This window comes from Dendrobates tinctorius, unplaced genomic scaffold (assembly GCF_039654945.1).
Source record: "Dendrobates tinctorius isolate UK_male_01 unplaced genomic scaffold, ASM3965494v1 ptg000084l, whole genome shotgun sequence".
Taxonomy (NCBI): Eukaryota; Metazoa; Chordata; class Amphibia; order Anura; family Dendrobatidae; genus Dendrobates; species Dendrobates tinctorius.
Genome location: NW_027361752.1, coordinates 47,248,465 through 47,261,862, shown reverse-complemented (window position 1 = coordinate 47,261,862; position 13,398 = coordinate 47,248,465). Strand labels below are relative to the sequence as shown.

The 13,398-nt window shown below is 46.4% G+C and overlaps 1 protein-coding gene across 1 annotated transcript in view; it reads right to left on the bottom strand.

The window, feature by feature from the left end:
* MORC3 (MORC family CW-type zinc finger 3) overlaps positions 1 to 13,398 on the bottom strand; it is a 72,172-nt gene that overhangs the window by 44,938 nt on the left and 13,836 nt on the right. Inside the window, exon 2 of the mRNA XM_073584652.1 lies at positions 19 to 91. Coding sequence (XP_073440753.1) covers positions 19 to 91 — 73 coding nt within the window. The remainder of the gene's footprint in view (positions 1 to 18; positions 92 to 13,398) is intronic.

The window sequence follows — 13,398 nt, the reverse complement described above, 5'->3', positions numbered from 1 at the left end:
GGGAAGACACAGACTTACCTATGAGCTCGGCCACTGCGCTGAACGGCCACGTGTGACTTGTGGAATTGGTGTGCAGAAACTTGGGACACAACTAGAAAATAAAAACAGAAATAGATAGTCAGAACACAACACTCTGTCCTACAGAAAAGGTAATGGCCGCTGCGTGACCTGAATGATCCTGCTGGACAACGAGCAGTCAAGCAGCGCGTGTGGTTTCCAGGTGATTGTTCTCTCGGGAACTCAGGGTGGTGAGGGCTATTTCATACTGACACAGTGACCAGACAAGCAAAAAGAACACACATTTGGTCATCCTGAGACAGTGAAGCCATGGAGGAAACCCACACAAATACGAAGAGAACATAAACTCTTTGTAGATGTCCTTGGTGGGATTTGAGTCCAGGACTCCTAGCAAAGTTATAGTGCTAACCACGGAGCCACCCACTATAGTCTATGGTGCTGTTCGCATGTTTGTGTTTCTTTGCAGACTGTGTCCAGGAAAAAAAAGGTCAGGAAACATGTCCATTTTCATGAGAGTCATGACTCAAACCCACCTGCTGAAATCAATGGTTCTGAGAATAAATACATAGGACACGGAGGCCATCCACGGATCATAAGAGCACCCTGTTTCTTACTTTTTAACGTTGAAAAGCTCAGATATTTAAAAAAAAAAAAAATAATAATTTATGTCACAGTGATGGTAAAAAGTGGAAACATGGAGCCTCGGTCACTCCAGCTCTATTCCCAGTTGAACAACGCCTCCTTCTGCTTGACTGACGGCAAACAGCATAGAGTCTCCGTCTCTCTCCATTGACAGCCTCTATTCTGTGTGATTTCAGGCAAAGGAGCCGTCAGTCAAGCAGGAGAAGGTGGCGTTCGATTGGGAATAGAGCTGGAGTGTGAGAGGGAATTCTATATGTCCTTTTAGTATCAATGTATTTCTGGGGTCTTACATGTATACTCTGTATATGAAAATGCTGTCTCACGATGATGATTACATATAACCTTATTCTTCATAAGAAATTGTACATGATGGATAAACGGCTTACTGCACCTAGTTGGACATTGAAACTACACGACCACATGTGAGCTAGATACTGGGGCTATGAACACTTAGTAAGGCAGGTTAATGAGGCTAATGGAGCTATAACCGTCATGAGGATAGATTAATGAGAAAGATATTGGAGTCTTGTGTAATTTACACAAGACCTACTAAAGCTTCCATCACGTCTGCACAAATACTAATAATTAACAGCCGAGTACAATCTGATTGGTTATAAAATATGAATATGATTGGTTGAAACCATTTATGCTTACTGTTGAATGATCAATTGTCCAATGAAATGTGATGACGTAATGTAACCGCCTACTCAAATGAGCATATAAGCTACCTAATTAAATCAGGAAAGGGGGAACATCCTGCAGATACATACCCTGTCTCTGTGTGTGTTTGTTCACCCCTACTCGAGTAGGCCTCAGACCAAAATCTGGCAACCTTCCAGCATATCGATCTCCCATTGAGAGATAAGCATCAAATCATAAACTCGTCAAGTGACAAAGGATAAACAGGACAGTTTTTCTTAGAGCTAGCTATACTCCCATCCCCTGATGACACCCCCAGGGTGTCACTAAGGGATATGTTGGCAATCGCCTCTACTTTAGATTAGAATTTTTTAGGCAATATAGGGACAGCATATTTCATGTTCATTACCCCCCCCCCCCACACACACACACAATTTTAATCCATAATAAAAGTTAAGTTTTAGGACTTTTTAGTGAGAGTTCCTGTTGGGTTTATCCCAAAAATTGGAAGAGACAGATAAATCTATAATAATAAATGCGCTAAGCAGCTTCCGTCCGGTTGTAATGCAGCTTCCGTCCGGTTGTAACTTGGTGACGTCACATCCACCACACACCTCTTGCCATGTTAACCCTCAACACACACTCCTCCTCAACACACACTCCTCTCACCTTTCACCATCTCCACTCACGTCCCCCCCCTCTTTCACTCCAAATACGACCCTTTCTCTCACTCCATCTCTCATACTCACGCCGTCATTGCCGCTGCTCCACTATCCCCGACATCTTCCGCCGGCGCCATCTTGGATCCCGATGTCGTCCACGCCGGCGACATGTTCTTGTGGCGACGCCATCTTGGATCGGCGAAATCCCGCGATACTCAAGATGGCGTCGCCGCAAGAACATGTCGCAGGCGTGGACGACATCGGGATCCAAGATGGCGTCGGCGAATTCCTGGATCCAGACGTTGTCCACGCCGGCGACATGTTCTTGCGGCGACGCCATCTTGGATCGGCAAAATCCCACGATACTCAAGATGACGTCGCCGCAAGAACATGTCGCCGGCGTGGACGACGTCGGGATCCAGGATGGCGTCGGCGAAATCTCGCCATCTTGGGTCCCGCGGAATTTCGTCATTTACCTCTCGCCGACTTGCTGTGCGGACATGTTGCCTTGCTCCTCTGCCTGTTCACTGCCGGTGTCTAATTACAGGGCCAATTTGCCTCTACACTTCATAACTACTGCTGGGCAATTACAGGGCCAATTTGCCTCTACACTTCATAACTACTGCTGGGCAATTACAGGGCCAATTTGCCGCCACCACTTCATAACTACTGCTGGGCAATTACAGGGCCAATTAGTATCTGTTTACACTAAAATACTCCAGGACGCCTTCTTCACTGCCAGATAACTGCCAAATAGACTCCTTTACCTGTGCCAACATGAGTCATACCAAAAAGTATGCCAATGCCAGTGAAAGGAAAGCAGCTTTAGAACTACGACAAAAACAACGCCGTGCTAATGAGACTCCTGAGGAAAAACACCATCACCTTGACAAGATTAAGGCTTATAAACGCCGTCGCCTCACACACGAATCCCCCAACTCTAAATCCATTAGATTGGCTGTCGCCTTTGCACGCCGTCACCGCCGACAACAGACGGCTTCTTCCTCATCATTATTATCAGACTCACAACAGGATGCGTCCACATCAGCATGTGGAACAAGTTACTACCACACTTCATCCTATATGCCGTTCACTGACATAACTAATCAGCAATCTGTTTCTGCCCTATCAATACCACCATTCAATACCAACGCACAGTTTCTTCACATACAAGCTGCAACAGTTAGCCCGCAGAAAGTGCAACCAAGACAAATATACGTTGGTCTCAAAACTAGGCGCACCCCCCGGTTGATCATGCACTTCTACTACAACCTCACATTTTCACTAATGATGAAAATAGTATTACTGAACACAGCTCTGGTGACATGACCCATGTATGTGAGCATTGCCAAGCTTTGCATTTTGTAGCAGAGATACCTTCTGATAACAACTTTACGCTCTGCTGTCAGAAGGGTAAAGTCCATGTACCCATACTACAATATCCTGATGTCTTTACACGTTTGCTGAAAGGGCAAAGTGAATTTAGCAAAAATTTCATGGATAATATTCGAAGTATTAACAGTTCCTTTGCTTTTGCCTCCATGGGTGTAAATATTTCACCACCTCCTGGATATGGCCCATACTGTTTCCGCATACATGGGCAGATCTATCATAGAACTGGAACACTACATCCCTCAGATGACCAACAACGCGCATTTGCCCAACTTTACATTCTTGATACCGCTACCGCAAACGAACAACGCTTACGATGTAAAGAAAATCAAAAAATGTCATCCTACAATGATGAACATTATTGCCCTTCAAATCCAAACTATTAATCCTTTTGTGGCAGCTTATCAAATGTTACGTGATGTGGAAGAACAGGAAAAAATTAAATCTCATGCCAAACATCACTATGGCTATTAAACAAGATCATACTCAAGACCCTCGACGCTACAATAATCCCACTGTCAGTGAAGTAGCAGTCGTGTTTCAAAATGACAATGGTGAGCCACCTTAATTCATTTAAAAACTGATCCCCACAACCCTTTAGCTCCAAAAACATAACAAATTAGCATTCTCCATAGCAATTTGGATGCCCTCCTCTATCCAATATTTTTCCCTTATGGAGACCAAGGATGGCATGATGGACTCAAACAACAAGGCAAAAGTCCGAGGAGGATCACACAACTCCAATACTATTGCTATATGTTGTTATCTGTCAGAAAACGGTAATTAGACCTACCGGTAATTGTGTTTCCAGGAATCCATCCTGACAGCACATTGGAGGATGTCCTTCTCATCCGTAGTGGGACAGGAAACCACGAGAGTTTAAAAGGATCCTCCCTTTCCCATCCCTCAGTGATTTCACAAAGTAACACCTCTGGATGGATGAAAACAGATTTTATTTAAACCAACATTATTCATACACATGTTACATCACAGTTGTATGGAAAGTATTAATCGGGAGGGATCTAACGGTGCTGTCAGGATGGATTTCTGGAAACACAATTACCAGTAGGTCTAATTACCGTTTTCCAGGTCACCACCTGACAGCACATTGGAGTAGTACCAAAGTATATTGGTCCTAGGGCGGGACTACTGCATGGAGCACTTTTCTCCCAAATGCCAGCTGTGTGGATGCTATGTCTAGTTTATAGTGTTTGGAGAAAGTACTAAGACTAGTCCAGGATGCCGCCCTGCAGATCTGCTCTGCCGAGGGCCCCCCCCCCCCTTCTGCCCATGATGCGGCCATGGCCCTGGTTGAGTGGGCTCTAAGGTTCCCCGGGGGATTTTGACCCTGCGTTTTGTAAGCTAAGCTAATAGTGGATCTAGTCCACCTTGCTATTGCCGACTTTGATGCCTTTTTCCCTTTATTAGGGCTAACCGTATTTTGCTGTCCAGAGAAGTCTGCCTTCTGTCCCAGGACGCTAGCACTGTGTGTTGGAGGTCGCGGGAGTGGAACTGACTCCATCTGACACAGGAAATGCAAGAAGTCATCAGCCCCAGGATCCTCATTGCATCTCTGACCGAAGCCCGATTCTTTGAAAACTGACGAATCTTCTTCTCGGCTGGTAGATACGACATCCTTCTCTCTGAGTCTAACATGACCCCCAAGAATTTTACTCTGGGCTTGGGTATGAGATCTGATTTTGACCAATTTATTATCCATCCTAAACTCTGCAGCGTGGAGATTGAGGATTGACAGCCGATCCTGAGCTGGGTTGCTGAATCGGCTATAATTAGGAAGTCGTCTAAATATGGGACCACTGTGATATTCCGGGCCCTTAGGTAGGCCACTACCTCTATCATCACTATTGTGAAGACCCTCGGGGCTGATGCTAGGCCGAAGGGTAGGCAACGAAACTGACTGTCCAACCACATGGGGGGAAGCTGAACTGAGACGTGAACTGGTCACTAGAAATCTGTTCGGGGGCAGGGAGTTGAATTCTATTTTGTACCCCTTCGAGATGACCTGTAATACCCAGGGGCTGGAGGTGACTTTCTGCCATTCTCCCGAGAATTTGAGCAGTCGCCCCCCTACTCTGGTGGTGTCATTTTTTCCGGGAGCTGGACCCTGGGCCAGAAAAGATGTTATCTCTATTCCTATTTCTGCCCTCGCCTCCTTTGGCGTAGCTCCATCGACCCAACTTCCCTTTCCCCCTGTAGTCCACTCTCTGATTGTAACGGGGTCTACGAAAGGGCTGGTATCTTTTACGTTTCTCCTCAGGGAACCCCTTTTTTTTCATCCGACGCTTTCTCTAAAATGTCGTCGAGCACGGGCCCGAAGACCCTGCCCCCCGAGAAAGGAATTGAGCAGAGTTTATTTTTTGACTGCATGTCGCCTGTCCAACTCTTAAGCCAGATAGCCCTTCTGGCTGTGTTTAACAGGGACTGGCTTCTGGCCGAGAACCTTACTGATTCTGCTGAGGCGTCGGCCAAGAACCCCGTAGCTAATTTAAGTAAGGGGAGTGACTTTAGGATGGTTTCCCTCGGGGTTCTATCTGACAGATGCTCCTCTAGGTCATCTATCCACAGATGCATGGAGCGTGCTACAGATATCGCGGCTATATTTGTCTTTATGACCGCTGCTGAGCTTTCCCAGGCTCTTTTTAAGAGCCCGTCTGACTTCCGATCTAGGGGTTCCTTCAAACTTGAGGAATCCTCGAACGGAATTGCCGTCTTTTTTGATACTTTAGCTACGGGAAGGTCAATTTTGGGGATCTCCTCCCAGACTTTAATCTCCTCAGGGTCGAATGGCAGACGCGACTTAAAGTCCCTGGGAATAGTTAACCTTTTCTCTGCCTCCTCCCACTCCTCCAGAATCATCGCCCGTATGTGGGTGTTTACTGGGAAAACCATTGAAGTCTGGGAGCGTAAACCCCCGAACATTTCGTCCTGTATTGAGAGGGAAGGAGGGGGTTCCTCAATTTGCATAGTCTGCCGCACCGCTCCCAATAGTTCGTCTGTATCCCCAGACGAAAACAGGTATTTTCTCCCCCTTTCTGGGTGTTCTCTAATCTCCTCTTCCTCTGCGTCTGAGTCGGACAGAATGCCTTCAGATGACGTATCAGACTCCCTCTGTCTTTTCCTGGATGACTGGGGGTTCGCCTGCGGGGTCTGGGAAGTGGCTAGGCCGGATACTGAGGCTTGCACTTCTTCCCCATTATCGCCCTCATATTGGACATAAAAGAAGCCAGCTCTTCCCCCATTATACGCCTTGCACATGCGTCACAGAGGGTCTTCTGCCACATGTCCTTTAGCTTCTTAGAGCAAACCGGACAGCTGCTATCCTTCCGCTTAGGCTCCTTTTTCTCAGAGGTAGAGGTTCCCCCCTAGAACATATAAAATATGGGTTCTGTGGGGGCTATCCTTACGGGGCTCTGCAGTGACCTCTTCAGAGGTTACTCACGTGACCCTGGCACTCTGCTCCTGCCGCCGTGGTGATGGAAACCGCTGCTGTCTGCTGCCACTGTGGAGACACAGACCTGTAAGCGGTGACGGGGCCCCTCCTGCCCTGTGGAGCAGAGCTGCATACCGCCTCTGTTGCGCTGCCGATCCAGCCTCCGGACGCCTGCCCTTCTCCCTGATGGGCCTCTGCTGCCGCGGTGTGCTTGGTACCGGGCGGTCGCTGCCTGAGGTGTCCTAGCGGCGACGTGGCCGGAAGTGATGCGTCCGACCGGAAGTGACGAGCCCCCCGGTCTTCTGACGCACGCCCTGGCCTGCGTGTCCTCCTCCGGTGGGGCGGCCAGCCCCGGGGCGTCCCCGGACTCTGACGCGCGCCTGCTACTGCGCGCTCCTGCCTCCGGGCATAGCGGCTCCTCCAGACACAACGGCTCCACCCGGAAGTAATCCTGTAGGAGGACCGCTTGTGGGCTCTGAAAACCCCCAGCGGCGGTTTTGGCGGTGGTGGCCTCCAGGGTCGAGAGCGCCCATCAGGAGGAAGCGACCCGGCGTCCGGGAGCAGCGCTACACCGGAGAAGCTGAGGGACCCTGCATTGGGTGTCAGCTGCAGATCTCAACAGGTAGGAAGGATGAGGCTGGGCCCCCCCGATCCTGACCATCTGCATGGAACGGCCGGATCTTCTCTCGTCGTTCCTATCCGCAGTGGGACAGGAAAAACACTGAGGGATGGGAAAGGGAGGATCCTTTTAAACTCTCATGGTTTCCTGTCCCACTACGGATGAGAAGGACGTCCTCCAATGTGCTGTCAGGTGCTGACCTGGAAATTACTTTAATCCACTCCTCAATGGTGGCAAGCTAACACAGCAATATTTAGTAGATGTTTATGTCAAAATCGAAGCTAATCGCCTACATTACATCCGCAACTACCAAAAAGATTTAAAAGTGGAGGATTACTGCCTCCTTCAAGAACATCTACTCAAAAAATCGGTTCAAAAGGGCATCCCTATTGGAAAAAACTGTCATTTTACCATCTTCTTTTGAAGGCAGTCCAAGAAACATGCAGCAGCGCTACCAGGATGCTATGGCTATTGTTACGAAGTATGGTCGACCAGATCTATTTATCACCATGACATGTAATCCTAAGTGGAGTGAGATTACTACACATTTAGAACCGTGGCAGCGTGTTGAACACAGACCAGACTTGGTTGCACGCATCTTTAACCCCTTCACCCCCAAGGGTGGTTTGCACGTTCATGACCGGGCCAATTTTTACAATTCTGACCACTGTACCTTTATGAGGTCATAACTCTGGAACGCTTCCATTGATCCCGGTGATTCTGACATTGTTTTCTCGTGACATATTGTACTTCATGTTAGTGGTAAAATTTCATTCAAATAACTTGCGTTTATTTGTGAAAAAAATGGAAATTTGGCAAAAATTTTGAAAATTTCGCAATTTTCCAACTTTGAATTTTTATGCCCTTAAATCACAGAGATACGGCACACAAAAAACTTGATAAGTAACATTTCCCACATGTTTACTTTACATCAGCACAATTTTGGAACCAAAATTTTTTTTTGTTAGGAAGTTATAAGGGTTAAAAGTTGACCAGCGATTTCTCATTTTTACAACACCATTTTATTTTTAGGACCACATCACATTTGAAGCCACTTTGAGGGGTCTATATGATAGAAAATACCCAAAAGTGACACCATTCTAAAAACTGAACCCCTTAAGGTGCTCAAAACCACATTCAAGAAGTTTATTAACCCATTAGGTGCGTCACAGGAATTTTTTTGAATATTTAAAAAGAAATGAACATCTAACTTTTTTTCACAAAAAAAATACTTCAGGTTCAATTTTTTTTATTTTACCAAGGGTAACAGGAGAAATTGGACTGCAAAAGTTATTGTGCAATTTGTCCTGAGTACGCTGATACCTGATTTGTGGGGGGGAACGACTGTTTCGGCGCATGGCAGAGCTCAGAATGGAAGGAGCGCCGTTTGACTTTTTCAATGCAAAATTGGCTGGAATTCAGATCGGACGCCATGTCACGTTTGGAGAGTCCCTGATGTACCTAAACAGTGGAAACCCCCTACAAGTGACCCCATTTTGGAAACTAGACCCCCCAAGGAACTTATCTAGATATGTGGTGAGAACTTTGAACCCACAAGGGCTTTACAGAAGTTTATAACGTACAGCGGTACAATTAAAAAAATCATATTTTTTCCACAAAAATGATCTTTTCACCCCAATTTTTATTTTCCCAAGGGTAACAGGACCCTAAAAGTTATTGTGCAATTTGTCCTGAGTACGCCGATACCCCACATGTGGGGGTAAACCACTATTTGGGCGCATGGCAGAGCTCGGAAGGGAAGCAGCGCCATTTGACGTTTTTGGCTGGAATTGAGATCGGACACCATGTCGCGTTTGGAAAACCCCTGATGTACCAAAACAGTGGAAATCCCCCACAAATGACACCATTTTGGAAACTAGACCCCCTAAGGAACTTATCTAGATGTGTGGTGAGAACTTTGAACCCCCATGGGCTTCACAGAAGTTTATAACATAAAGCAATACAATTAAAAAATCATATTTTTTCCACAAAAATGATCTTTTCACCCTCAATTCTTATTTTTCCAAGGGTAACAGGACCCTAAAAGTTATTGTGCCATTTGTCCTGAGTACGCTGATACCCCACATGTGGGGGTAAACCACTATTTGGGCGCATGGCAGAGCTCGGAAGGGAAGCAGCGCCATTTGACGTTTTTGGCTGGAATTGAGATCGGACACCATGTCGCGTTTGGAAAACTCCTGATGTACCAAAACAGTGGAAACCCCCCACAAATGACACCATTTTGGAAACTAGACCCCCTAAGGAACTTATCTAAATGTGTGGTGAGCACTTTGACCCCCCCAGTGCTTCACAGAAGTTTATAATGCCCGGGCGTGAAAATAAATAATTCGTATTTTTTCCACAAACATGATCTTTTAGTCACCATTTTTTTATTTTCCCAAGGGTACCAGGAGAAATTGGACCCCAAAAGTTGTTGTCCAATTTGTCCTGAATATGCTGATACCCCATATGTGGGTGAAAACTACTGTATGGGCACACGTCGGGGCTCGGAAGGGAAGTAGTGACGTTTTGGTATGCAGACTTTGATGGAATGGTCTGCGAGTGTCATGTTGCCTTTGGAGAGCCCCTAATGTACCTAAACAGTGGAAACCCCCCACAAATGACCCCATTTTGAAAACTAGACCCACTAAGGAACTTATCTAGATGTGAGGTGAGCACTTTGAACCCCCAAGGGCTTCACAGAAGTTTATAATGCCAGGGCATGAAAATAAAAAAATCGTATTTTTTCCAGAAACATGATCAATTAGTCCCCAATTTTTTCATTTTCCCAAGGGTAACAGGAGAAATTGGACCCCAAAAGTTGTTGTCCAATTTGGCCTGAGTACGCTGACACCCCATATGTGGGAGAAAACTACTGTATGGACACACGTCGGGGCTCGGAAGGGAAGCAGTGACGTTTTGGAATGCAGACTTTGATGGAATGGTCTGCGGGTGTCATGTGCGTTTGGAGAGCCCCTGATGTACCTAAACTATTGAAACTCCCCACAAGTGACCCCATTTTGGACACTAGACCCCCCACGGAACTTATCTAGATGTGTGGTGAGCACTTTGAACCCCCAAGTGCTTCACAGAAGTTCATAACACTCGGACGTGAAAATAAAAAAATCATTTTTTTCCACAAAAATGATATTTTTGCCCCCAATTTTTTATTTTCCTAAGGGTAACAGGAGAAATTGGACCCCAAAAATTGTATTGCAATTTGTCCTGAGTAGGCTGATACCCTACATGTGGGGGTAAAACACTGTTTGGGCGCATGGCAGAGCTTGGAAGGGAAGGAGCACCATTTGACTTTTTCAACTCAAAATTGGCTGGAATTGAGATCAGACGCCATGTTGCATTTGGAGAGCCCCTGATGTGCCCAAACAGTGGAAACCCCCAATTATAACTCCAACCCTAACCCCAACACACCCCTAACCCTAATCTGAGCCCTAACCCTAGCGCTGTGTGCACACGCTGCGGATTTTGCTGCGGTTCCGCAGCGGTTTTGGCTGCTGCGGACCCCAGTACCATGATTCCCTATGGGAATCAAAAACCGCAGTGCAGACGGTGCGGAATTTTCCGCGCGGATTATCTGCGGTTTTCAATCCGCAGAAAGAATTGACATGTCAATTCTTTCTGCGGATTCTCCTGCGGTTTGCCATCTCCTCTAATGAGGAGATGAAAAACCGCAGGACAAAACCGCAGAGCAATCTGCAGGTAAAACCGCAGGTCTTTTGACCTGCGGTTTCACCTGCGGATTTTACAAAATCCGCGCGGATGAATCCGCACCTAATCCACAGCGTGTGCACACAGCCTTACCCTAACGGGAAAATGGAGATAAATACTTTTTTTTTAGATTTATTATTTTTCCCTAACTAAGGGGGTGATAACGGGGGGTTTGATTTACTATTTATGGCGGTTTTTATGTTTGGCGGCTGTCACACACTAAAAGACGCTTTTTATTGTAAAATAGTTTTTGCATCACCACATTTTGAGAGCTATAATTTTTCCGTATTTTGACCCACTGAGTCATGTGAGGTCTTATTTTTTGCGGGACGAGTTGACGTTTTTATTGGTACCATTTTCGGGCACGTGACATTTTTTGATCGCTTTTTATTCCTATTTTTGGGACGCAGAATGAACAAAAACCAGCGTTTCATGAATTTCTTTTGGGGGGGTGCGTTTACACCGTTCCGCGTGCGGTAAAATTGATAAAGCGGTTTTATTCTTCGGGTCAGTACGGTTACAGCGATACCTCATTTAGGTCGTTTTTTTATGTTTTTATCGGTTTTATGCAATGAAAACTATTTTATATAAAAAAATTATTTTTGCATCGCTTTATTCTGTGAGCTATAACTTTTTTATTTTTTCGCTGATGATGCTGTGTGGCGGCTCGTTTTTTGCGGGACAAGATGACGTTTTCAGCGGTACCATGGATATTTATATGCGTCTTTTTGATCGCGCGTTATTACACTTTTTGTTTGGCGGTATGATAAATCATTTTTTGCTTCGTTTTTTTATTTTTTAAGGGGTTCGCTAAAAGGGTTAACTAATGGGACAGTTTTATAGGGCGGGTCATTACGGACGCGGCGATACCTAATATGTGTACTTTTATTGTTTGTTTTTTTATTATTTTCAAAAAATGAATTTATTGGGGAATATATATATTTTTTTTTTTACTAATTTATTTGGCGATTTTTTTAAATTTATTTTAACATTTTTTTAATTTTTTTTTTACTTTATTACATAGTCCCAGGTGGGACATCACTGTCCTGTGACAGATCGCTGATCTGTCACATCACAGGTCACTGTGACAGATCAGCAATCTGTCACAGGCATTGAAGCAGACTTCCTCTTGCCTGCGCTTTGCAGGCACTGAGGAAGCCAGCTTCCTCAGGTCCCCGAAGGCCCCCGTCGCCATCTTGGATTCGGGGGCCTGGAGGATAGGAGCCCCCCGCAGCAGCGCTGCACATTGCGCTGCCGTGGGGGGCTCAGGGAAGCACGGAGGGAGCCCCCTCCCTGCCGATGCTTCCCTTTAACTCCCGGTACACCGCGATCATGTTTGATCGCGGTGTGCAAGGGGTTAACGTGTCGGGGGCGGTCCGTGACCGCCCCTGACATATAGTGCCGGGTGTCAGCTGTGATAATCAGCTGACACCCGGCCGCGATCAGCGGCGCTCACCACGTGGGCGCCGCTGATCGCGGTAGACGTACTATCCCGTCCACGGTCATACGGGCCCGGGTACCGTGGATGGGATATTACGACGGATGTCAGGAAGGGGTTAAAATTAAACTGGAATCCCTCTTAAAAGACATTAGCAGTGGATTATTTGGAAACGTCACTGCAATGGTCCATGTCATTGAATTTCAGAAGCGTGGTCTCCCACACGCTCACATTTTAATTATTCTTGACAGCCTGTCTAAAGCCCCCGATACACACAGCGATATCACTAGCAATATCGCTGTAAAGTCACCGATTTTGTGACGTTACAGAGATATTGTTAGCGATATCACTGTGTCTGATACTTACCTCCGACCGGCTCCCCCGCTGGTTATCGCTGATCGCGCGAGAAGCTCCTGGATCATTTCTCGTCGGCCACTTCCTGCTGTGACGACAAACGACGTGTGGAGCCGGGCGGGAGGACGCAGGATCGCCTCGTCTGACAGGTAAGTAGCGACCCCCGACCCCTGCGATGTCGCTGGTGAGATCTGCCTGTGTGGCAGCTCACTAGCGACCACCTAACGATGCACCAGCGATCCTGACCGCGTCATATCGCTGGTCGGGATCGCTGGTGCATAGCTAGGTGTAACGGTACCCTAAATTACGGAGTGAGGCGGACAGACAATATAGTATACTTGATGAAACAATCTACCCTCAGCTCCATAACATTGTTCTTCAACACGATTCATGGTCCCTGTGGAGAACACAATCCTAATTCTCCCTGTATGGATCTTGGAAAGTGTAGCAAAGGTTT